The sequence below is a fragment of the Micromys minutus genome, assembly GCF_963924665.1.
Source record: "Micromys minutus genome assembly, chromosome: 1".
Classification (NCBI taxonomy): Eukaryota; Metazoa; Chordata; class Mammalia; order Rodentia; family Muridae; genus Micromys; species Micromys minutus.
Genome location: NC_137969.1, coordinates 228,698,966 through 228,725,528, shown reverse-complemented (window position 1 = coordinate 228,725,528; position 26,563 = coordinate 228,698,966). Strand labels below are relative to the sequence as shown.

Genomic DNA, 26,563 nt, shown 5'->3' with positions numbered 1-26,563 from the left:
GAAAAGCCATGTTCTCCATTTTCCTTGGCTCAGCTCCCCTTGCCCTTGTCCCCATGCCTGGCTCTCTCCCTTCTCTGGCAGATTTAGCGAGCTGCAGCTAATGGCACCAAGCTCTCTTAGTGGCTCTCTTGCTTACAGGCCAAAAGCCATCAATCTGGCATAAACCTACCAACAGCTGCGGTAGTCACAGCATTTCTCAGCTGGCCAAGCGGTTCGCGTGTTGCTGGCTGGAAGGTGGTGCGGCTGGTGCCTGTTCTTAACGACTTTGCCTTTCCCCTGGATTGTAACCACTTCTGTCTAGTCTTCTGCCTCACTTGGAAGTCCTAGTGTTCCTTTCTCGCTCTAAAAGCATCTATCCTGTTGCACTGAGAGAATGGTGGCTGATAGTTCAGGACCCTCATAATAGCTCTTGATTTATTGGAATCCAGGCCTTCAAAGGTTTTCCACCCTGGGCTGCCAAGTCACCCCAAATCTCCTCATCTTTTTTTTTTTCTTATGAGACAGGGTGTCTTAGTATAGCCTTGGTTGTCCTAGAACTGTTCCTGTAGACCAGGATGGCTTCAAACTCAAAGATCCACCTGCCTCTGCCTCTTATGTGCTGGGATTAAAGGTATGTGTCACCACCTCATCTTTTCTTAAAGACCCCATTTCTCCTTCTCTTCCCTGAGGACTTAGGTGTTAGCTCCCCTTCTCTTAGTTTCCTGCCTCCCAGGGGATGTACCTGATACATGTGTTCAGAAGTGCCCCGGCTTAGGACAAAAATCAAGTCTGAGTTCAAATACAGGCCTTCACTGCCTATGTTTCTTAACCTTTCTGGGCTGCGGTTTTCTTGTGTGAAAAGTAGGAAGCAATAATAATTAGCGTTGTTACTTTTTGTTTTGTTCATTTGTAGGCTCTTTCAGTGTGCCCCAAGCTGGCCTGGAACTCAAGAACTCCTGTCTCAGCCTCTTGAATGTTGAAAGTACAGGTATGTGTCATGACACTCGCTCTGTTGTAAGGTTTTAAGATACCTTACCATAGAGCTGGCCCTGGTGGAACTTGGGAGGAAAAGATAGGAGGATCATATAAGTTCCATGCCAGCCTTGGCAATTTATTCAGACCTGTCTTAAAAGCAAACAGGGGGCTGGGAGGTGGGTCAGTGGGTAAAGCCATGCTGTACAAGAGCTTAGCTCGAATTTCAACTGAGCTCAAATCCCCAAAACTCAGAACTGTCATGTAAAACTTCGTGTTGTGTTCCTACAGGAACATGGGAGGTAAACTCAGGAGAGCTCCAGGAAGCTCCCGAGTCAGCTAGTGGGACAGACACAGAGGCAAACAGCAAACCAGCTCTGGTGCAAACAAGGCAAAAGCAAGAACTGACACCCAAGTCAACATGTCCTCACATATAAATATGTGTACACACACACACACACACACACACACACACACACACACACATGCTTCCTGGTCAACGAGGTATCTGTTTAATAGTTAAATGCATGTACTCTGGCCAGACAGACATAGCAGGCTCTACCACTCACTAGCTGTGTGTTCTTAGAAAACCTGTTAGCCTCTCTGGGCTCCAGTTTTCCCATGCATAAAGATAGTTAAATGAGTGAGTTACTGAATCTGAGGCGCTTGACAAGGCTTAGAACTCATGCTGGGATTTCAAGCATGCACCACCACACTTAATCTCCTTTTAGAACGTGTTTTCCCTTTTTAATTTAAAATTTATATATACTTGATATAAACTTCATATATGTATGTTCACTCAAATGACTGCCCCTAAGGCAAGATAAGAAGCACTCTATCACTCTAAAGAGTCCTAGGACCCCTTCTGCATCCTTTCCCCCTTCCTGGCCCTTAGCAACCATTGATCACTTTCTATTACAATATCAGCCTGTTGTGTATGGGGTAGGGGTGGGGGTGGGGATGGAGAATCAAGGTCTCATGTATCTCAAGCTGGTCCTAAAGTAAATTTGTAGCTGAGGATGCCCTTGAACTCCTGGTCCTCCTTCTTCTGTCTCCCAGTTGCTGGGGTTGCAAGGCATCTCCTACCTCAACCAGCTAGACTTCCACCTGAGTGAACTAAAACCTATGACTCTCTTTGTCCCACTGCTGTCACTGTAGTTACTGATATAGGACATAGTTGGGTATAAGTCTAACTTTTTTTTTTTTTTTTTTTTAGTTTTTGAGACAAGGTCTCTAGCCCAGGCTGGCATCAGACTCTGTGCAGCCAAGGATGATCTCAAAGTCTTCCTGTCCCTAGCTCCTAATTGCTAGTACCACAGGTATGTCCTACCATGCCCAGATGACAGAAGCAGGAGGATTAAGGTGGAAGGATAGCCTAGGCAACCTGCTATCACAAAATTAATTAATTAAAGAATAAATGCATAAATTGAAAACCAAAGTACTGCACTGGGACTGTAGCTCAGTGGTAGAGCACTTGCCAAATATGCTGAAGGCTCAAGGCCCAGTTACATATATATATATATATAAACAAAGTTACAGGTGAGGCTAGAGCTTAGTTGGTAGAGTATTTGCCTAGCATGCACAAACCCCTGAGTCTGATTCTCAGCAACCAACAAACCGGCCATGCCCTCTCCTAGAACCATAAGTAATTGGGGTGGAATACTCAGCCCACACTCCGAAGGCTGGGAACCACTGCCCAGGGCCCACTGTAGCTCAGGCCAACAACCATGCCTTGTGCAGGCCACCAAAATTCAGTGAGAGATCGCTGATTCCAATCTTGGCCTCAGCTCTCCTGTGGGCTCATCTGTTTCTGGTTTGCTCCTGCTTCTGACATGTCTTATCGAGGTGCCGGTTGAAAATGTGGGGTGTTTGCTGGTAATGAACCAGCCCCTCACAGGAAAGGTCCCAAAGGGAAGCTCAGGACTTCTCCGGGTCTCTCTTTTCCTCTGTGATCTGGGTATTGCAGCCTCCTGGATTCTGGCACCCTTGATGATTCTTCAAGGCCTTCGCCTCTCCCTCCCCACCCCAGCTTTCCTAGCTATTGTTGACAGTTTAATGTGACACTCAGAGTCTGTCACAGCTGGAAGAAAAAGCCCTCCTCAGCCGCCACCCCCTATTGTTGTGCTCCCGTCAGAATTACAGAGTCAAATGAGCTCTCAGAACAGTTTGGTTCCTGGCACGTGGTAAAAAGCTCAATAAGTGTGAGTTATTGTTCTTCTCCCAACAGAATTCCAGGGACAGATTGAGCCGAGTTTTTACAATCGGCTTCTCCTAAGGCTCCCATACGTTTTCTGGATTAGGATGTCTGCATTGCTCTGCACCTATCATAGGAGGCTGTAATTGGACTCTGGGGATCTCTAGATGGTTTCCTGTCTTTGGCCTGTGTGTGCAAAGCCTCAACCTCAGAGCTCAGCTAGTTCTGAGTTCGGGAGACAACCCAAGGGTGTGGCCTTCTCAGAGACACCTTCTCCCCACTTTCCTTTTGCAGGATCCAGACTCACAACTCCAACTATGTAATTTATAGGCACTTCAGAATCCCAGGCATTCTCACGCCTGTCCTCTGGAGCACAGTACATGTGCACACACACACACACACACACGCACACACAAACACTTCTGCACACACACACTTACTCACCTGCAGGCACACCAGTGACCACACTAGTGTCTAGAAGGCACACTCAGCTCACGTAAGACTGAATGGTCATGACCACTGAGTGGAACAAGAACACAGAAAGACTGACCAAAGGATTAAGCCCAAAGGCTCACAATGAAACAGAAAACTTGGTGACCCACTATCTTTTCTTCCAGTAAGGACTCAGAGGAGAGTTCCTGGGATAAGGCCCTGAACTCTGTTAGTAACCTGGTAGTTGAGGGGTAGGATGAGGTGGGAGGGCAGACATGAGCTGTATAAAGAGTCATGACTCTTTCTTGGCTGCAACCACCCACCAGTGACTTTTCCAAAGCAGAGGTATAGGTAGGAGTGTGTTCAGGGAGAGGCTCTGATATTGTTCTCAGCCACAAACCCAGGGGAACTCTTACCCTCAATGGATTTTAGGTAATCTGGCTCAGAAGAACTCTAAGCTCTTATTATTTTTTTTTCTTTTTGATTTAAAATTGTAAATAGTAAATTTACATTTACATTAATTGTAGATGGATGGACAGACAGACAGACAGACAGACAGATGAATAGGAGAAGCAGGGGGAAAGAGGACATGAAGAAAATAAAAATCACCTGTGCTCCCACCCCAGCTGCTTGCTAACCACTGTTGACATCTGGCAGAGCAGAGATGGCTGCTCGGACCAGTTACTTTCCTTCCTTCTCCTTGGAACAGCAAGGAGCGTTTTCTCAAGTCGTTATTCTTTGTGAGCCTGTTCTAAGGCCTTTTACCACTGGATCGTATGCCATCATTTCCTGAACTTGTCTCCAGTTCTTGGACACTCAAGTGACTTCTTGTTCTTTCTCTGTGTAAAAGTCACACAGCTTTGTGCATGAAGGTGGCAGACCTTGCTTAGGGAACTGAAGGAACCCCTCCAAGCACAGAGGGAACCCAGGAAAGGCTGCAGGTGGCCTGGACTCCAGAGGCTCAGCTGGGGGTCTCAGCGAGGGAACCTGACAGGCTCAGAGAGTGAGCTAGGGTCTCTGGCCTCTGCCTGCTTTGAGCCAGAGAATGCCTTATGGTCTCCAGGCACCTCTCCATCCCTTTTGGGGAGAGGAGAGGGCATGAAAAAGGAAGGGCAGAGACTTGCCAAGGCTTATAGATTAAAGAAGTTAGGAGTGTGTTTGATGTATGTAGCTGCTCTAAATGCCCTGGGACTGCCCACTCCTCCTCAAGGCCCCTGCACAGCTCAGCCACAAGAAGAGAGGCAGAGCGCTGCTTTGGCTGAGACCCTGGAGGCCATAGACCCAGGGTCTATACATTAAGACTATCTAGAGAAGAGACTGAGAGTCCTCTGGGAACTATGCCCTTGGTTGTGGGAGACATAGGTAGCGATAAGACAGGAAGTAGTGTGGTGCAGGTGGAGCTGGGAAGGCAGAGCCAACTTCGAGGCTCTGCTATCTCTGCGCAAAGCAGATGTTTTGCCTTTTTCTCAGCTCATTCAACTTGCCCACTGGGAAGTGGCAGAAAACCACTACGGCATACTTCACTAGGCTCTGAATGTGCTCACCTATCTCCTACTTTAACAGGAGTCCCTCCTGTGGGGCTCTATGAGGCTATAGAAGCATAAAATGTTGGCACTACAATTGCCCTCTGTGGGCACTTTCCCCAACCCTTCATGGGTGAGCTCAGGGAATCTGAAAGGCCTGAAAAGGCTGACAGACCAGGATTGGGCTCCCAATGTACCTGACTCCCAATCCATGAGCCCTAGACTTACGTAGCCTCCAGCTCCACACCAGTGGATCAAATTTGCCTGGAGACAGGAGGATACCATGGGGTTCAGAAGCTTTCCTCAGGAATTAGAGAGACTGGGCCTTCTGGGAATCTCCCCAGAGCTGCCCAAGCATAGACCTTGGGCACTCCAGTTCCCTACCATCAGGAAGGAGCCTTGTTCCCATCATTGAAGGTTCAAGGGTTCCTTGATTTTTGGTATCCCAGGGAGGAAACATGAGACCCTGCATTTGTGATCTGAACCTACATTCCAACCCAAGCTTTATGCCCCATCGCTACACTGGGAAGCTTCTGTCACAGCTGGGTGACAGTCACATGGAAGTCATAGCAGACTGATGTGTAAGCAAGGCCCCTAGGCACATGGCAGCCCTGCACCCAACCTGTACTCACTCTGCCTGTTGGACCACATGCCTTGTCTACTGTGCTTTGTTATTCTTCATTAGACATTCCTCTAGCTCCAGATCCAATGCAGAATTCTCAAAGGCTCCGCACCAATGGCAGCCTCTCCTAATCCCTTTCCCCTCACATAGGTATCAACCCAGGTCCTCTCCAGTGATGATTCAGGCAGGGAAGCCTAACACCTTTTGGACATGCCCACAGTGCCCTGCTCCCACCCTGATGACCCTCTCCTCTATACACCCCCTCGCCATCTGCTACCCAGGCATTGTTCCTGGAGCTATCCTGACTTCAGAATACTCCAGAGCCATCTCTCGAGAATCCACCTATGTCCCCTGGGGGCAGAAGTAGAAATTAGTCCTTCCCAGGCATTGATGGGAAATGTTTGGTGGGGGCTGGGACCGGGAATGGGATCAGATATGCTCAGCCCTGGGAACAGAAATCTCTCCCTGGGCTTTCCCTTTTTCTATCATTAGCAGAACGGCAGCTGGGAAGTCAGAAAGGCCCCAGTGAAGATGAGTTCTAAAGCCCAGAAATAAAGATTGCAGCCTCTTGGGCTGGACAGATGGCTCAGTGGGTAAGAGCACTTGCTGTTCTTCCAGAGAACCCAAGTCAGTTCCCAGCATCCACATGGTGACTCACAACTATCCACAACTCCAGTTCCAGGAGATCTGACATACTCCTTTGATCTCTATGGGCACCAGGCATACATGCTGTACATGTGTATATGTGTCATACATATAAAATAAATAAATCCATTTTTAAAATAGCATCTCCCATGTATCATCTTCAGGGCCCTGTCGCCTCAGTCATTTCTGTGGATCCTTAAGGCAACCTCATAAGACGGGCAGGGCTTATCATCTGTTTATTTATCTTATTGTTGCTGTTGTTGGTTGAGACAGGGTTTCTCTGTGTAGCCCTGGCTATCCTAGAATTTGCTCTGTAGACTAGGCTGGGCCTTGAACACACAGAGATCCACCTGCCTCTGCCTCTCAAGTGCTGGGATTAAAGATGTGGGCCACCACTGCCCAGCACCATCTAGTCTTTATGGGTAATGAAACTCAGGGTCTTGCAAGCTCACCAGAGTCATCAAAGCCAAGGTGGAATCCAAATCTGCAGACCAAAGCTCAGGGCAAGTCACACCAGAACCATCCCGAAACTATGAAAGTTCCTGAGGCTGCTTCGACCCTCTCTCTATATCTGCTCCTCCCTGAAGCAGTGTGTAGATCTGTTGTAGACATGCTCAGTGGCTTTTCTCTTTCCTCCAGCAAGCCTTCCAGGTACCAGGTAAACAGACAGCTGAAGGAGGGAGGGAAGGCAGCCCTCCAGTACATCTATAATCTGAGCCTGTAGGGTCTGTGCACTTCCCGCTGGGGTCCACTGATGCAGACCTCAGTACCCAGGATGCTCTACCTTAGGTTCTGCAGAAACTTCCCAAGCTCAGTTGATCTTAAAGAGCAGATTAGCCTAAAGTGCTCTACATAAAACTACATTGATGGGGGTCAGGAAGGCACCCTCTCCTGCCAAGAGCTGTAGCTGTAAACATAGCCCCTGTACAAGCTTAACACAGACTTAAGAATAAGTCCTCCTCTAACCCCCAGTTCCATCCATCCCAAGACCTGTAATATCACCTGGACCCTCCTCTCCAGCTCTGCTGAATTCCCAGTATCTCTGTAGTCTAGGTAGACCTTGAACGGTGTGGTCTTCCTCCTTCAGCCTCCCAAATAGCTGGGGTTACAGGCCTGTATCACCAGGGAGCTTCAAGTATCCTCCATGGTTTACCAGGACACAGTAAGCTCCACCCTTCCCAGGAGCCAGGAGTGTTTATGCACTGCCAGTAAAGGAGGTTGGGGCAGGAGAATTTCAAGGCCAGTTTCAGCTACATAGTGAGTCTTTAGTTTGGTTGTTCTGTAGTGGGTTTTGCTGTTTCTTTGTTATGTTTTGAGACAAGGTCTCACTATTTAGCCCAGGCTGGCCTCAAACCTGAGGGCTGAGTTTACACGTGTAAGCCTCAATGCCTGGATTACAAGAAAGTTTGCAATCAGTCTTGGCAACATAGTAAGATACAGTCTTAAAATAAATAAATAAAGCCCAGCAGCAGTGGTATATACATCTTTAATCCTGGTACTCAGGAGGCAGAGCAGACGGATCTCTTCTGAGTTCGAGGCTAGCCTGTGCTACAGAGCAAACTCCAAAATAGCCAAGTCTATAAAGAAAAACCCTGTCTCACTAATGACGACGACGAAAACAATGGGGTGAGGAGACTGAATAGGTGACAGCCACTCTTACAAAGGACCAGGGTTCAGTTCCAAGCACCCACGTCCAACAGCTCACAACTACCTGTAACTTCAGCCTTCGGAGATACAGCACCTCCTTTTAGCTTGCATGTTTCAAGGGCTTGCATGTTTGTGCACACATATACATACACATAAACAAAAACAGTAAATAATAATAATCTTAAAATAAATATTTAAAGCTGGGCATGGGGGTTCATGCCTTTAATCTGGACTCAGGAGGCAGAGATAGACAGAGCCTTGAGCTTGAGCCTAGTCTCCTGAGTCAATTCCAGGACAGCCAGGGCAATACAAGGAAATGCTGTCTGAAAAACACAAATGAATATTTAATGTTTAATATTAAAAGAAAAGCATCAAAGCCTCTGCACGAGGAGCTTAGAAAGTGCTACAGGAGTCAGGTCCCACCCATCTTTCCTGCCGTGTCTGCAGCCCCTTGGACCTTAGCAGGCCATGCAGTTGGCCCTCAAGCTTCCTTCTGCACCTTGAGCCACACCAGCCCTCTCCCAGACCTGCATCCCTGCTGTCCTTATCCAGCCACAGGACCTTTGCTATGAATAGGACCTTTGCTGACATTCCTCCCACTGTGTGAAATAAGCTTTTTGGGGTCGAAACAAACAAACAAACAACAACAACAACAAAAAAAAATCAGTTTAAGAGGAATAAAGTCTTGTTTTGATGCCTTCAGAGGTTTTAGCCTAAAATCTAGGCCCCATATAGGAATCAGGAAGTAGAAGGAAAGAAAGAAAGAAAGAAAGAAAGAAAGAAAGAAAGAAAGAAAGAAAGAAAGAAAAGAAAAGAAAAAGAAATAAGCAAACCGAGTAGGCAAGAGAGATGGCCTCCCAGCAATCTGCTTCAAGGCCATACTCCCGGTGACCTAAAGCCTCCCACTAGGCCCCACCTCTAACCTGTTTCCATAGTCTCCCCAAACACCCAGAACTAAGTCTGGACACACAGGCCGCTGGGCAGCATCAGATCCAGGCTATAGTGCCCTTCCCATCATCTTGCAAACTGGCTTTCCGTGTCTCAGCCTTTCCTGCCTGTCATTGCAGACCTTAAGCCCACGTGCTGCCATGCACTTCCCCTTCGGGGAAGACAACGGAGCTTTATAGTTGTCTCCTGCGCCGGATTAAACTCCTGAAGACTAGCAGACACACACTGGGCACAGTGCCTGACATGCAGGTATTACTGACCAATCAGGTGTCAGGGAGGTAAATGAATGAACCGGTTTTCTGAAGTGAGTACCATCACCATCCCCACTTCACAGATAGAGAAACTGAGGCTCCGAGAAATAGCTAGCTCCAGGTCCCACAGGTGACAAATCCCAAAGCAGTGCTTAGAGCCAAGTTGGAGCACAGACTTCACATGCTCAAGCACTCCAGGTCGTGCACCCAGGAGCCTGATCTCTGTGACTGCCTGTCTTGCTCTCCTGACAGACTCCGTGAAGACTGCGTGGCGGCCGGAGACTCCCCTCCCTGGCAACTGCTTGGCTAACCATGGAGAGTCTGAGTGAACTACAGAACCCACTGCTGCCGAGAAGCCCCACCCACCTCCACAGGCCCTATTCCTACCCGGAGGCCCCGCCCGGCTGGTCCTGCCAGGAGAAGCTTTATTCCTACCTCCTAGGAGGTGCTGGTCCCGCCCGTGCCCACCAACTCCTCGACCCAGGGTCCCTACAACTGGCGGTGGAGGCTTGGTATAGGCCCAGCTGCCTCCTGGGAAGGGACAAGGTCAAAGAGCCCAAAGCAGGCAGCTGTGAGACCAGTTTCACTGAAGCCAGGGAACCTTTAGTGGGGTCTGCAGAGCAGGGCTCAGAACCTGGCCAAGCTGAGGAGGATGTAACCATCCACACTGTGTCCTATGGGGTCCAAGAGGAGCTGCAGGGCCAGGAGGACAGCCAGGAGGACGAGGTAAGTAGCATTTTGAAAACTTAGATTCTAAACTGGGGATGATGGAGGATGCCCTTAATCCCCTTAATCTCAGCGCTCAGGAGGCAGAGGCAGGAAGAAGAGGGAGTGGATGTCAATTTGGTCTGTATAAAGACTTCTGAGACAACCTGCACAGTACGGAGAGATCCCATCACAAAAAAAGAAGGCCACTTGTATTCACAGCACTTGGGAGGTGGAGACAGGAGGCTCAGGAGTTCAAAGTCAGCCTTAGCTACCTGGAGAATTCAAGCATGGCTACCCTATTGAAGAAGCGGGGGGGGGGGGGGGGAGAAAGGAGGAAGAGGAGGAGCACTAACTTGGGTTAACTATCAACCCAAGTGATAGAGAGCAACCACTGTAAATAGCAATGATTAAACACTTGAAAATAATGTGATTATGTTGGTGGCTGATCACGTTTCTTTTCTGAATCTCTCTCCCACAAAATATGTGGCTTTATAACCTGGTTTTCCGATATCACTCTGTGTAATTTAATATCTTGTACAAGGTAATTTGTAAATTGACAGGGACTGTCAATGTGAATTCTTCCATCATTTGTTAACTTGATCTCCTGGTCTTCGGGCACTAAGAACACTTCCCTTCCATCTTCCTCCATCTCTCTCCTGGGATGAACATCTCTGGGTTCAGAGACTTGCATTCTTCCACGGTGAGAAGTTCCTAAAAGAACCATTCACCAGGTCACTGAGAAGACTCTCAGTGGAGTGACATAGAGTAACAAGACCAGCCTCTACTCTCAACAGCAGATGAGGCTTGCTCTGTATCTACCCACTGAGTAGTTCCTGTTTTGTTGTTGAGATTTTTAAAAACTACATTATTGTCAGGGTGGGGGTGGGGAGGCACACCCCTTTAACCCTGGGCACTTGGAGACAGAGGCTGAGGATCTCTGAGTGCAAGGACAACTGGTCTACAGAGCAAGTTCCAAAACAGGACTACACAGAGAAACCCTGTCTGGAAAACCCAAAACAACCAACAAAAACTACACATTCTATCTATCTATCTCTCTATCTATCTATCTATCTATCTATCCATCCATCCATCTATCATTTATCCATCCATCCATTCATCCATCCATCAATCATCTATCTATTCATCTATCCATCTATCCATCCATCTATTTATCATCCATCCATTATCTATCTATCCATTTATCCATCTATCTATCTATTCATCCATCATCTATCACCTATCTATCATTTATCTATCTATCCATCTATCATTCATCTACCTATCATCTATCTATCCATCCATCAAGCATCTATCTATTCATCTATCTATCTATCCATTCATCTATTTATCATCCACCCATCATCTATCTATCCATCTATCCATTCATCTATCTATCCATCCATCATCTATCACCTATCTATCATTTATCTATCTATCCATTTATCGATCACATATCTATCATCTATCTATCTATCATCTACTGTAAATGTGGTCACAGCCAACGTGTAGGAATCAGAAGACCACTTGTAGAAACCAGTTTTCTCCTTCTACCACGTGAGTCCCAGGTATTGGCAGCTGGCACCTTTACCCAAGGACCCACATGTGTTTCAACCCCTGTCTGACAGGGTTTACCAGACGCTGGGTTTAGCCAGCAGACCTCACTCTCTTGCAGAGCGACGGAACCTCGACAGAGAGTGAGTGTGAAGACGCCTTCCTCACCCTGCCTCCCAGGGACCACTTGGGGCTCACACTCTTCTCCATGCTCTGCTGCTTCTGGCCTCTGGGCATTGCTGCCTTCTACTTCTCCCAAGGGGTACGTGTACAGGGGACCCAGGAGTGCCTCCCTGGCCACCTCTCTCAGCCAGAGGACTTGACACTCACCTGTGGGGTGGGGGTCAAGGACCTGGTGGGCTGGGCTGGGTTTTTGGGGGGAGGGGGGATGAGGCAATTGTCTTATATCAACCTTTTGTCTCCCTAGACCAGCAAGGCCATCTCCAAAGGGGACTTCCGCCTAGCCAGCACCACCTCCCGCCGGGCTCTCTTCCTGGCCACACTCTCCATCGCTGTGGGGGCCGGTCTCTATGTGGCTGTGGTGATTGCTCTGGCTGCTTATATGTCCCAGAATGGCCACGGCTAGGAGTCAGCAGGACTATCCTCCTGGCTCTCCTGGCCTACCTGGTGAAGGTGTGAAGCTTGGAACTGTGTATTCAATGGAGCGCCTTGGCCCTGAAGAGAACCTGTGACAAGAGCCTGTTGAGGAGAGGCGACCCGTTCTGCAGCCCACACAGTGCCATCCTGCCCTCCTGCCCACTGTTTCCAGTCCCAGAACAGGCTGGGTATGGATGGGAAGCAGGCCCAGCAGGGCTGTCCAATGGTCTAGTCCAGTGTACTCTGCCCATTTCCTACAGGACGGCTGCCCCATCCCCCAGGCCTCCTCAAGGCCCAAGATCCTCCAATCAGGAAAGAAAAACATGGACCCCAGCCATCTCTTGCTCTTTCTGACTCTGGGTACTGCATGTCTCCCTGTGACTGTGGAAGACACTCTGTAGTGTCTCCAAGGCAGAGCTCTGTAATGAGGGCAGGTTGCTAGGGTTTTTCTGTACTAGGAGAAAAAAAAAAAAAAAAAAAAAAAAAAAAAAAAGGCAGATACAGTGACAGAGAGGATGGAGGCCTGGGATACTGCAAGATTACATGACCTCCGTACTTCACCCCACCATCCTTTCTGGGCTCTGCTGGAAAGGCCCTGAGATGGGACCCATCTGTGGAGACTGGGAAAGGGTACTGTTACTTACCAGCTATAGGGTGCAGGGTCCTGGATCTGGTCTTATGGGAAAAGGATGAGAAGGGGTTCTGGGGAACATGGACTGTAGACAGAGGAGGAATGTAGACAGACGTCTAAGGGATTTGCTTCTCCATAACTCTCCGTGCTGGTGGGCAGAGTGTGCCAGAGCCTCCCATGGAGGTTCCCAGGCTGCTTGGATTCTGCCTGGAATATCCAGTCTGGAGTAATTTTGTAGCCATTTCTAAACCTTCCATCAGCCTGAGCAGGAAGGCCAAGCCTTTCTCTCCATCTGAGATATTTCCCCATCTCTGAAAGATGGGGCAGTGGTGGTAATGGTGCCTGGACACCTTCACTGATAACCACCACTCACGACTGCTTTCAAACCCTTCCGCCCCCAGGCACTAAGAGATGTCAGAGTTTCAGAGACTGGAAGAGCAAAGGACATGTACAGTGGGAAGGCAGGCCCACTGGGACTTAAGCTACAGACCATTGTGCGCGATTTGGGGAACCTGGCAATTTCCAGTCCCACACTCTCCCCATCTTCCTCACTGCAGGGGTTGCCCACCCTCCACTCCCTGAGCCCGCAGTTTTAATGTTCCCTTACTGTCTTTATTTATCCTGATAATAAACCTTTCTGTAACACCTGGTGCCATCTGGGGCCTTGAGCTGACCCTGCCTCTATCCCATGCTTCTCCACTGTATCCCAAGTCTTTTGTTCTGGATCTGCTATGGACCTCAAGAGAAAGGGCCAGAGGCCATTACTGCCCATAGACTGCTCGCCTGGGACGGTTGGGGCGGAGGTTGATAGGTTGCATTTGACCTAAGTAAGGCAAGGTAAGACAAGACAGAAACCTGCAGAAAAAGCTCCCCTGGGTATAAGAGCCTTGGAAGTCAGGGGGAGGGATGGGCAGCAGTGTGTGCTCTCCATGACTGGAGCTACCAGGGGTTAGACACTGGGTAAGGCATGCCAATGGTACCATTGCCCACTTGTTCATTTTTGGGTTCCCCATGTCTTCTGTTCCCAGAGCTGTCCCTGTGGAGAGGAAGTCATCTATGCCTCAGGTTCCATTCTCAGAGCTAAATTCCCAGTGTCCTGTCTGTCCTCAGCCCCCCTAGCAGAGGAGCTGGCCTGGCCTCAAAGTCACCATGTCTACAAGGTCCTGGGGAAGTAAGCTATAAATATCCCAACCCCTATGGGCATTCATATAGATGACAGAGCTCTGTGTTCTACATGAGCTAGAGACCTTCGAAGAGAAATTAGCATGTGGGGGATGTTTGTGGAAGGGAGGTGGCAGGTCTGGGAATGGTAAGAGGCCCTGCAGTCTGGATTAACAGTCTGGCCAATCCAGGGTAGAACCAGGGTGCTCTTCAGGATCAACACACGATAGGGGAAAGAGCCAGGTCTTGCTGCTTTCTCATCTATCAGTCCCCGGTTTGGACCAACCAGAAGGGAATGAGACCTTGAAAGAGACAGCTTACTTTAGCTGAGGCTAGCCTCTACAGGAGTCAAGCCATCTGAAGGTCCCTTGGGTGTCGTATCACCATATCCACCACCCTAAACAGATGTGCTAACATCTGCCCAGATCCCTCTGCCCACTCTGCATACTGTGACTTGGTGACACATGCCCAGAGGCAGATCAAGCTGAAAAGTCCTAGAGAGGCGACCAAACTTCACTCAGTACCTAGTGGGAGTAGGTTGGTAGCTTTGATGTCTTGCCCCTTGGGTTCTGGTTCCTAGTCTCCAGCTGGGCCTTTTCCACCCATCACTGAAGCAGTTCATTAGTAACATGGCCTTCACTGGCTGCCTTTTCCATTGCTCTCCTGCACTGCCTGAAATGGCTCCCCATTGAATGTTTCTCAGGGTTGGCTTTGAAGGAACCCACATCCACGCACATCCACGCATGCACATTCATATTAATATGTGTATGCACCATGTGTGCACACATTCGCATATACACACTCCCACAAACAGGCCCAGCCAGTCACCATGCAGACTGCATGTGCTCAAGAGACCGAGAAGGATGTTGAGGACTCTCATCCAGCTTTGCCCACCATCCCTTCTCTAGGCTGGCTCAAGACCCCAGGCAGGCTGCCTCCATAGCCCAGACAACACTCACACACTTCCCAGTTTTCCAGTAAGTATGTGGGCCTCAAGAAAAAGAAACACAGGCAAATGGCTTCCTGTGTCCTCCGTCCCTCATTTCCTTCTTTCTTTTCTCTCTTCCTTTCTTTCTCTTTCTTTTCTTTCCTTTACCCTTGGGGGGGTGGGGAGGGGCGAGACCCTGGCCATTCTGGAACTCACTCTGTAGAGCGGGCTGGCCTCTGCTTCCTCCTGCTGGGATTAAAGGCTTAAAGGCAAGCACCACCAAGGCCCAGCTTTCTTCCAGTCTTCCTTAGGGAGTCTCAGTCTGTCTCATAGGCTGCCTCATTTAGGCACATATCACCCTTACTAGTTTGATTTACTATTTTCAACCCTAGCCTATGAGCTCCCCTCCCCACCCCCACCCCATTGCCCACACAGCCCTTCCCCTTCCATCCCTACCCTCAAATACAAATTCAGGGTCTACCAATGAGGCAGTGGGATGAGAGGCCACCCTGGGGGCTTCCCCCCTGCTAGGAAGGGCCTGTTCTGTGGAGCCTGGGCTTGTCCTAGAGACCTTGGAGCACAGACAACCACACTCCCCCAATCTGGATGAGACCTGCCTCTGGCATGCCTGGGGCACTTCAGTCCTCCTCTTTCCCAGCTCTGCTTGTGCCTCCTGCCTGAGGCCCAGGGCTGCTTCCTCTGACTGGCAGAGAGACTGGGGGCTGTGAGGGGTGGGCAGTCCCCTGGGTAAAGGTGCCTGTGATGAGCCTCAGCGCCAGCACATCTGTGCAAATATTACCAATTATTTTGCTCACTATAAACACCCAGCAGGAAGACAGGGAAGCAACCAACCCAAACTGTTTAAAATAGAAACTGAAATTGCCATACAGAGAAGTCGGGGCAGATCGAAGGGCAGCCCCGCCACTACCACCCCCATGACACACACCAAGAGCTCAGGGTCCACCTCAACAACTGCCTTACATTGCAACTGCCCCCACTGCCCCTCAACCTTCTAATTCCATGACAAGGTTTATTTTCTGAGATGAAAACAAGAAAAGTCCTTGCTTAGTGTATGAGGTATCTGGCAGAGGGAATTAGACTGTGATGGGGAGGGGAAGGGGGCTAAGGCTACTGGACTTGAGGGGGCTTGAGGTTGGCAGCCACTAAACAAGCTCCTGCCCTAAGTAAGCCACAGAGCCAAGGGTGCTAAATGGAGAGGCCTTTGGAGATGTCCTGGTGAGAAAGCCATTTCCCCCACAGCCCCAGGGCAGGCAAGTGGTCAGGAGACTTGCCAAGTATGGAAAACAGCCGGTCTCCATTCTAAAAGGCATTTTTTCTGACCGCTAGGAACCAGTTCCCAGGGCCCAGCAGCCATCAGGCTGATGGGACACCAAGCCTTCATATAGTCATACAGATTGTCAAAATGGTGACATGATTTCATACCAGTTCATAAACAGGATCTGTCCTTCAAAGTACCCCCCTCCCATTTCTGTTGCCCTGGCCACAGGCCCAGGGTTCCAAATCTCTTCCTACCCTAGAACATAAAAGTTAGCAGTTATAGGGAGAGGGGGTTGGGGAAGGATTGAGGGAGGGGTAGCTAGGAGTGGGGCAGTGAGGGGGATGTAAAGCGAATACGTAAGATTAATAATAATAAATACAATTTTTAAAATAATAAAATAAAACGACTGAACAAACAGTTCAGATAGCACACTAACTCCTTCACCTGAATGCATAGATAGGTCTGTGCCTGGGCTGCTCTGATCCTTAAATATCTATCTGTCCCTGGCCATGAAGGCATCATTGGTCTGTCTGCTCACAGCCTGTCCCCACCTTAAAGCAGGTCCCCCGGGATGGAGCTGCAGGAAACCCCCCATCTTCACCTGCCAAGTACTCTTGCTGCTTTTTAATGATCTCAGCCAAGGCCACAGACTGGCCAGGCCTGAGCCCCAATCCAAAGAACTGCAAGAAGACATCCAAGTCTTTCAGGGCATGAGTCCAGGGACGCTGCGCAGGAAGACCTGTAAGTGACCACCCCGCGGATGATCAGGCTGCAGAAGAAACGAAAACCCAGAAAGGATGAGTTACCCAGTGTCACACAGCAGGTTATGAGCTGACCTCTGGCCTCACTACCCAGCTCCCGGTGCTGCTGATCTGAACTGGTGATATTAGCCTTCCTGGAGGCAAAGAAAACCCAGGACCACCTGCTGCCTTCCTGAACATTAACAGACTCCGCCTTAGCTCCCAGCTATCTCCTGGTTCAAAGGCTTCTCCAGTCATCCCCTCGGTAGGGTGACACCCTGGTCCTTGCTATTTTTGGTGGCAAGGCCCAGAGTGGATGAGAGGGTGACAACCTGGCTTCATCCTGTCCCCAGGGGTTCTCACATCTTCTCCTGCACAAGGGGTGGAACCACTCTGGGCAGAGGAGTCCCCACAGGGAGACTCAGATGTTCTGAACAAAAATAAAAGGTGTTCATGCGGCTCATTTGAATTTCCAACATTCCAGCCTCTGTCCCTTGAACTAACCCCGCCCCCTCTGAAGAGAAGGGCTGGCTGAGCCAGTTCCAGCTCTGCGGCTCACTGTTCCTCAGGGTTTTTCCCGTCTGTAAAACTGGGGGACCTGGGCGTGTTTGTGAGCACAGGAATGTCTGTGTGGCACGTACACAGCTCCTTCAGAAGCACCAAGCGCTATGCTGGGTGGTGCACTTCACCTGCAGGCCCACACCCTGGAGGCTAAAAGAGAAGGGGTTGCTACAAGTCAGAGGCCAGGCTGTCTATGCATGAGTTCCAGGGCAATCTGGGTTGCAAACTGAGAATTTGTGTCAAAATACAATAAGATAAAGGGGGGGGGGGTGAGTTCAGTAAAAGCTGTATGATGTTTCTTAACTTGTCTTCTTTAGGGACTAGGGGTGTAGCTCAGTTGGCAGAGTGCTTGTGTAACAGCAGCACATGAACCTGGTGGGTGAGCGCAAGCCTGCAGTCTCAGCACTCAAAGGTTGAGACACAAGGATCAAAAGTTTAAGATTATCCTTGGCTACAAACCTATCAAGTTTGAGGCCAGGCTAGGCTACTTGAGACCTTATCTCAAAAAAAAAAAAAAAAAAAAAGCCACTCTTCCCCTCCTCCAACAGACATTTCAATAAATGGCTTCCAGCCTCTCTCACCCAACCCTTCCCTAGCCAGAGACACTAATCTCTGGCTGCCTAGATTCCTGCTGATTCTTGGGCAGGTCTCACTGACGTCCAGCGCCAGGTTCTTACCTTCTCAGTCTCTCCCAGAGCCTGGAGTCCCTTTATCTGTCCCCATTCTTCCTAGATATGGTGCAAAAACCTCTTTGGTGTAGCACTTTCTGAGAGCCCACCCTTTCCCTACACCAAGCCTTGTTCACATTGAGATGGCCCGTTAGAGTGCAGCACATCTCTTCTGAGGCAGGACTTTTTCTCTGTGCTCAGCACCAGGCCTAGCTCCAGCCTCTTCACACTCTGTTCTCGGTGTGAACCATCAGGGTTAGGCTCTTTCTGTGTTGGGTATTATCGAACTTCTAGATGGGAAGGTTCCTGGGAGGGTGGGTGAAGAGACCAGAGACAAAAATGTGGGCCCCTGGAATGCCCAACCGGGTATATCTGCTCTTCCTTCTGCCTTTCATCAGGGATGCCACAAAGACCTCCCCTGGTGCTGTGAAGTCTGTACCCTGCAGGACACAAAACAGGGACAAGGGAGCTGGAGTGGCTGCTTGCCTCTCTTTGGAAGATCTTGCCTCCTGATGATCTGGGGATAAGACTGTCTTCTGCTCACAGCTCCGCCCCTGGGTCATTCTGGATCCCGGTCTCCAAAGCAGTCTACAAGTATGGGTACCACCAGCCTGTCCATTGTCTGCAACCAAGGCCAAAAGCAGGAGCCTGCTCCCTCCAACCCACACCTTACCTCCCTGCACTCATTCTGGTCTGGCCATCCCCCAAGCTCCTTGATTCTATTCTTCTCCATCTGCTCGGATGACCGCAAAAGTGCCCTACATGTCCTGCTGCATGCTACACCATGGATGGACCCCAAGGATGTTGTGCTAGGGAGACAGGGTACCACAAAAAGACAAGCTCTGTATGTTTTCTTCTGCGAGGGTTCTGGAATGCTCAGACTCAGAGACAGACTGTCAGAAGCAGAGGAGAGGCAGGGCAGGGAGCTTACGATTAATGAAGACAGCTCAGCTTGCGAGACGGAAAGCTGTGCAGATCAGGTGTATAGCAACATGAATGTATTTAATATTACTTCACACTAAAAAACAAACTGGATAATAGTTGAGTGTGCCTGGGTGGTGTTGGCACATGCCTTTGGTCCAGGCACTCAGGGGCAGAGGCAGGTGGATCTCTGAGTTTGTGACCAACCTTATCTACAGAGAGAGCTCCAGGACAACCAGACTACATTAGAAAAACCCTGTTTGAAAAATCAAAAACCAGGGGCTGGAGAGATGGCTCAGAGGTTAAGAGCAACGACTGTTCTTTCTGGGTTCAATTCCCAGCAACCACATGGTGGCTCACAACCATCTGTAATGGGATCTGATGCCCTCTTCTGGTGTGTCTGAAGACAGCGACAGTGTACACACATACATAAAAATAAATAAATCTTTAAAAAAAGAAAGAAAAAGAAAAATCAAAAATCAAAATAAATAGATAATAGCTGGGTATGGCGGTGTACACCTTTAATCCCAGCACTTGGGAGCCAGAGGCGGGCAGCACCTCTGTGATCTGTTGAGTTCGAGGCTAGTCTAGTCTACATAGCAAGTTTCAGGACAGCCAGGACTACACTGTCTCAAGAGAGAAAATAAATAAATAGATAAGACAGGGATGGAGAGATGGGTCAACTGTTAAGAGCACTTGACGTTCTTGTAAAGGACCAGAGCTCAGTTCCTTGCACTCATGGTACAGGCTGCTCACAACAGACTTAAATTCCAGTTCTATGGGTTCTGCTGCCCTCTTCTGGCCTCCACAGGTACCCACATACTTGTGCATACACATACTCATAATTTTTTAGTTCAGATAAGGCTGGTTCAATACCCAGGATCTTAAATTAACAAAAAAAAAAAAAAAAAAAAAAAAAACAAAAAAAAAACAAGATTTTAGAACTTGTATGTGCTTACGTATGCATGTGAATGTGCCTGTGGACAAGAAATTCATGTTTGTTATTCTCAACTTCTCTCCAGCTTCTTTTTTTATTTTTCTCCTAAAGATTTTTTATTTAATTTTATGTATGTGATTATATAGTCATTCTCTTTAGACACACCAGAAGAGAGCAAATTGAACTCAGGACCTCTGGGAGAGCTGTCAGTGCTCTTAACCGCTGAGCCGTCTCGTCTCTCCAGCCCTTGGCTTCTTTCCTAAGACGGGGACTCTGCCATTTTGATAACACTGGCTCCCACTGAGGCCCAGGGGCCTTACAGTCTCGGCTTCCAGAGCAGCAATTACAAGCAGCTGTGCTTTTTATGTGCATAGCAGAAATGGAACTCAGGTCCTCGTGATATTTGAACAACAGGCACTTTACCAATGGTGTCATCTCCTTGGCCCCTTGTGTGGTTTTTCACTCTTTAATGTTTCACTTCTGAGGCTAGCCTGGAATTCACTATGTAGTCGAGGGGAACTTTGAACTCAGGATCCTCTTGTCTCTGACTCAGAGCTGCTGGAACTGTAGACCTGTGCCACCATACCTGACTCTTTAACCAAAAATAAGAGCCTAGGGCAAGTGATCATTTGCTATGTGGAGAAAACAAACATCAAAAACTCTGATTCAACTGGGTGATTGTGGCCCACGTCCTTAGTCCCAGCACTCAGAAGGCAGAGGCACTTGGATCTCTAAGTTCGAGGCCAGCCTTGTCTACAGAGTTCAAAAAGACCAAAACCAAAATAACTTCAATGCTATGATCAATCTATAGAATTTCTTCTCTGTCCCTCCAACCCTGGCTCACTTTGAACTCTTTTTTTTTTTTTTTAATGTATTCATTTGTACTTCACAGGAGTTGGTGTTTTACCTGCATGTGTGCCAGTACATTGGATCCTCTGGGACTGGCAGTTGTGAGCTGCCATATGGGTGCTGGGAATTGAACTCTGTTCCTCTGGAACAGCTAGTTCTCTACCATTGAGCCATCTCTCCAGCTACTCAAAGAATTTTTCATAAGGAAAATAAATACAGGAGTCAGCTTGCCTTCAAAGGCTTCCCACTTCTCTTAGATTAAAAAGAAAAGAAGAGGGTGAAAAAAAGCCACATTTCCTGGAAGATCAGGAAAAGAGAAAAATGACAAACTTCCAAAACAGAAGGGAAGAAGTCAAACTATTGCTCTTTGCAGAATGACATGGTTCTATACATACAGAAAAAAAAACTGGATACCAACAAGCTGTTCAAACTGATAAATGAATTCAGCACAACTACAGGATATAAGATCAACAGATGAAAACCAATAGCGTGTATTTACATCAATCAGACACCAGCTGAAAACCTTTAAGTAGACGCAGCTATGCTGGCACGCATACCTGCAATCCCAGCACGTGGGAGGCTGAGCCTGGAGGACTGTCACTACTTCGTGAAACCTTATCCCAGCTGCATTGGCTTTTTTTTTTTCTTTTCTTTTCTTTCTTTCTTTCTTTTTTACACATGCCGAAGTCAGAAAGACAACTGAGCAGAGGGGTAGCCAGAGATCCCGGATGTGGGGGGGTGGCTGAGAGGGGGCGTTTTGCATAAGATGAGAAGGAAGAGGAGAAGGAGATGCCCTGAGGTGAACTCAGATTTGGCACCTGGGACATCGCTCATCACTCATCAGTGACATTTGAAAGCTGCTCCGTGAGAGGGAAAGGGTGAAGGAGATCATAACCGGCAAAGGAGAGGCAGTAGGTGTGACTGACAGTCAGGAAAGCAGGCTGATTCCAGGCACTGACAGAGGCCCAAGCGGGAAGAGCTGCTAGAGTCAAAGGCCCTGGGTGGGCAGGGTGTGACTGAGGAGGGACGAAATAGCTTAGCCAGAAAACACAGAAGCACCAGTGCACGCACGCACTCTCTCGGGCATGCACTCACACGCATGACCCGGTGAACAGAACCCAGGAGTAATGGGAGAAAGCAGCAAGAGGAAATGGTTTCTTTTCTTTTCTTTTCTTCTTTCTTTTTTCTTTTCATTTTGAGACAGCCTTTTTTTTGAACCAGGCTGACCTCAGACTCATTACGTAGCCAGAGCAAAGCTTGAAGCCCTGATTCGGCTGACTCTGCTATCCAGGAGCTGGATTCTGGAGATTACCTTACCCGACTCTGCCCACGGGATTTTATACATACCTTCCAGGCAGGCTCACAGCCTCGAGAGCCACACTAGGTTACAAACCCTGCAGCCACATGAACGGGCCTAAACTCCTTACCTTTCCTAACCTAATTCCCTGACCACCTCGCCCTTGTTTTCCAAAAGCCTAACACCTCCTTCTCTGTGCTCTGGGTATTTTTTTGAACCTAGGATAGCCTTTCCTCTGAGAAATTCCTCCTCTTCACCATCTAGAAGCCACCTCGCTGGGAATCTTAATTAATTTTTAAATTATCAATTACTTAATTTATTATGTAATATTAATTTTTACTCATTAATTCCCGGGAATCTTTTGTCCTATTTAATTTCATTTAAATTATGTCTTCCATTTGACATAGACTAATTTAATTTAAATTATGTCTTCCACTTGACATAGACTTCTAAGGTAAATGCTATACACTATCACAGTCTGTGTAACTGAGGTTAAGTGTAGCCCTGGCTGTCTCAAGTAGCAGCTAGTTAGGGAAGAGGCCTGGGGAGCTTCTGTTTCTCAGGATCTGTTTGTCTACTCAAACCCCCAACTTATAATTCCTTGTCTGTCTTTTCTTTTAGCTTAAAAGCTTGTTATATATTCCAGATATTAAACTCTTTTCAGATATATGATTTGAAAATATTTGACCTCAGCTTTGTATTTGTGCCTTCTGCATTTTTTATGTCATTTGATACATAAAAGTGTTTAGGCTTTCTGTTCTGGTTCTAGTTTAAGAAATGCAGAGTCTCTTGTAGCCCAGGTTGGCCTCAGATTTCCCGTGAAGTTGAGGCCAACCTTGAACTTCAGACCCTCCGCCAATGTGCTGGGCTTTACTGGAAGATGCCATTTCCTGTGGTTTTGTTGTTGCTATTGTTTGTTTTGGTTTTTATAAAGTGTAATAATAGGTCTAGAGTTTTTCTTGTGTTGCTCATACTTTTAGTGTCCTATCTGAGAATCCATTACCGTACCTAAGGTCATAGTTTTATGATCTGAGATCGCACAGTCAGGTTACTGATCCATTTTGACTCAATGTTATGTACAGAATAAGGTAGGGGACCCAGTCCGTCTTTTTAAAGTAACTGTCCAGGTATAAAGATATCATTTGTCAAACTAAAAACAAACAACACACACTCTACTCTTTCTTTTGGAATGCTCTCAGGACCCTGGTCAAAATCTACTAGCCAGAGATACTTGTGGTTTAATTTTGGAATCTCTTTTTATTTAAACCTATTGTTGTTATTTATGGGTGAATCAGAGGCAGGCCAGAATCAGACACTGGCTCCCTGGAACTGTAGTTGCAAGGATTTGTGAGGCCTTGTGTGGGTAGCAGGGATCAAACAAACCTACGGCCTCTGGAAAGCAGCCAGTGTGCCTAACCACTGAGCCATCTCTCTAGACTCTCTTTTTGAAATCCGGATTATCTTCCATTGGCTTATGTTTTTATATCATTTTGATGACTATGGTTTTATCGAAAGTGATTTTTTTAAGTTGTTATATAGTCGTGTGCTTGTTTCATTGAGGTGTATCTCTCTGAAGTTCAGGCTAGCCTGGAACCCCAATCCTGGGATCACAGGTGTTTGTCACCAACGCACCGGCCTCCTAACGGTTTCAAAATTGAAAACTTCCAATTTTCCAGCAATCATTTTTTCTTTTGATATTGTTTTGGTTACTCAGGACAATTGGCAGTCCCGTGTGAACTGGAGGCTCATCTTTTCCATTTCTGCTTAAAAGAGGAGAGGGCATCAGTGGGACTCTGATAAGAATTTTACTATCTGTGGAGGATTACTACCTTAATGATAGTAAGTTTTCTAATGTATGTGTTTGGTTTTTTATTTAATTTTTTAAAAATGTACTTGGGGGGAGGGCATGTGTGTGTGTGCCCTAGTATGTGTGTATCTGTGTGTATGTCTCTGTGTGTGTCTGCATGTTTGTATGTGTGTCTGTGCACCTGTGTGTGTGTGTCTATGTGTGTGCAAGTACCTGCAGAGGCCAGAAGACCTCCGAGGCTGGAGCTGGTGTTGCAGGCATTTGTGAGGCACAACACCTGGGTGTTTGGAGCAGAATTCCCAGCCTCTGGAAAAGCAGCAAATGCTCTTAACCACTCAGTCCTCTCTCTATCCCTTTTTGTTTTTTGTTTTTTTTTTTTTTTCAGACCATCTTATTTAGCCCAGGTTGACCTTTAACTCACTATGTAGCCAAGGATAACCCTATGAACTCCTGACCCTGCCTCCCTCCTGTGAGTGCCAGGGCTCCAGGTCTGCAGCACCACACCAGGCCCGTTTCCCATTCAGCATCCTCCTGCTGTTTTTAGTGGGCAAATCCTCAGCACCCTACATTTACTTCCAGGCAGTGTCTGAGTACTCTGTTACTGGAACTGGCTTTTTCAATTTACTCCTGAGTGTTCACTGCTGCTATACAGAAACACAATTACACAGGTATATTGATCTTTGTGTCAGTTTGGGGGTTTATTCTCCATTGTGATCAAACACCGAGCAAAGCATTTACAGAGGGAAAGTGGATTCTTCATTTGCTTGTTTTGTTTTTTGACCTTAAGAGAGAATGTCATGTAGCACAGGCTGGTCTTTAATTCACTATGTAGCCCAGGCTGGCCTTGAATTCCTGATCCTCCAGCCTCCATCTCCCAAGTGCTGGATTACAGGAGTGTGCCACCAGCATTGCGAAGAGATTTATAATGTCACATGTATTTTTCCATGCCAAGGTCTGTATCCAGGGCCTTGGCATTCTTGGCAAGCGCTATGCCACTAACCCACAGCCTCAACCCTAAAATGTCTCTTTTTTAAATTTTTCCTTATTTTATATTATATGTATAAGTGTGTGCCTGCATGCATGCATGTGTACCAGGCGTGTTCCTGGAGACCAGAAGAGGGTGTAAGAGCCCCTAAAACTGGAATTACAGGTGGGTGTGATATGTCCCAAATGGGTGCTGGGAACTAAACTCAGGTCCTCTGAAAAAGCAGTACACACTCTTGTCCACTGTTCCATCTCTCCAGCCCTTCCCCCATTTTTTTTCAGCTTTTTGTTTTTAACTAATTTTAAGCCTACCCCCCCCCAAAAAAAAAATAGCACACAGAACTCCCATATGCCCTGTACCTAATTTCCCCTGATGTTAACAACTCATTGAAGTGCAGTAAAAAATAATCATAACAAGAAAATAAAAGCACAGTCCTATTAACTAGACTGAGAACTTACCCACAGTGCTCCAGGTTTCTCCCTGTCTGTCCCAGCGTGCACTGAAACCAGGGTCTGGACCACACGAAGCTTTCATGTTTTGGTTGTCTCTTTAATCTGTGACAGTTTCTCAGTTTTGTTTTACATGACCTTGACATTTTGGTTTGGTTTTTCTCTGAAACAAGTCTCAGTATGGAGACCAGGCCGGCCTCAAATACTAAGAGATTAGCCTCTGTCTCTGCTTTCCAAAGAGCTGAAACTAGCTGTTAATAATTAATAATGGTCAGTTAAATTACTCTGCATAAAGTTTCTCAATTTGAGCTTGTCTGATGTTTTCTTTTCAAAGATGTATTTAATGTATATGAGTACACTGTAGCTGTCTTCAGACACACCAGAAGTGGGCATCAGACCCCATTACAGTGGTTTTGTGAGCCACCATACTCCTGAGAAAACAGACAGGATGGGCATGGTGGCACAGGCCTTTAATCCCAGCACTCCAGAGGCAGAGGCAGGTGGATCTCTGTGATCTCTATGAGTTTGAGGCCAGCTAGAGCTACCCAGGGATGGGGTGGGGGGTCTGACTTGAAATAACAAACAAAACAAAACAAAAAAGGGGCTGGAGAGATGGCTCAGGGGTTAAGAGCACTGACTGCTCTTCCAGAGGTCCTGAGTTCAAATCCCAGCAACCACATGGTGGCTCACAAAACCACTGTAATGAGATCTGATGCCCTCTTCTGGTGTGTTTGAAGACAGCTACACTGTACTCGCATACATAAAATAAATAAATAATGTAAACATACTAAAAGGGGTTATGTTTGGAGGGGGCTGGGTGTATGGCTCTGCTCACTGGTAGAATACTTGCCTAGCATATACATCACCCAAGATTACTGAAGGCCCAGTTATTATAGAAGGAAAACAAGGAGGGAAGAGGGAGGCGAGGGAGAAGCACATCTCAGTCTAATATCAGGATGGAATGAAAGGACGGTCTATATTTAGGAGGTAGGAATCCCAAGACATGTTAATGAGACCGTGCAGATTGTGATTTTAATTGGTGCGCAGTCACCCTGGACAACGCTGAGTTTGAGAGCACCCTGGTGATTATGTCTGTCCACAGGTGAGGTGCAGGGCGGCTCATCATGTGCTCTAAACTATCCTTAGGAAAGCTACACAGAGTCAAGCTCGAGATGCCCAGTGTCTCGGGTCCTCTGCCTTCCTCCCCATGCCCGCCGAGGACTAACCACAGCTCAGTTAGTGAGACCAGAAAGACTGGACAGTGAACACTGAATGATTGTT

At 47.6% G+C, this 26,563-nt stretch overlaps 1 protein-coding gene across 1 annotated transcript; it reads left to right on the top strand.

Annotated features, from left to right (window-relative positions):
• Positions 1-954: 954 nt before the first annotated feature.
• SYNDIG1L (synapse differentiation inducing 1 like) lies at positions 955-12,058 on the top strand (the record flags this gene model as incomplete). Its single annotated transcript, XM_080930123.1, has 5 exons — positions 955-967; positions 2,168-2,270; positions 9,466-9,939; positions 11,594-11,734; positions 11,900-12,058. The coding sequence occupies exons 3-5, from the start codon at positions 9,526-9,528 to the stop codon at positions 12,056-12,058; spliced, it is 714 nt and encodes a 237-aa protein (XP_080786249.1). The 5' UTR covers positions 955-967; positions 2,168-2,270; positions 9,466-9,525.
• Between the last annotated feature and the right edge of the window lie 14,505 nt (positions 12,059-26,563).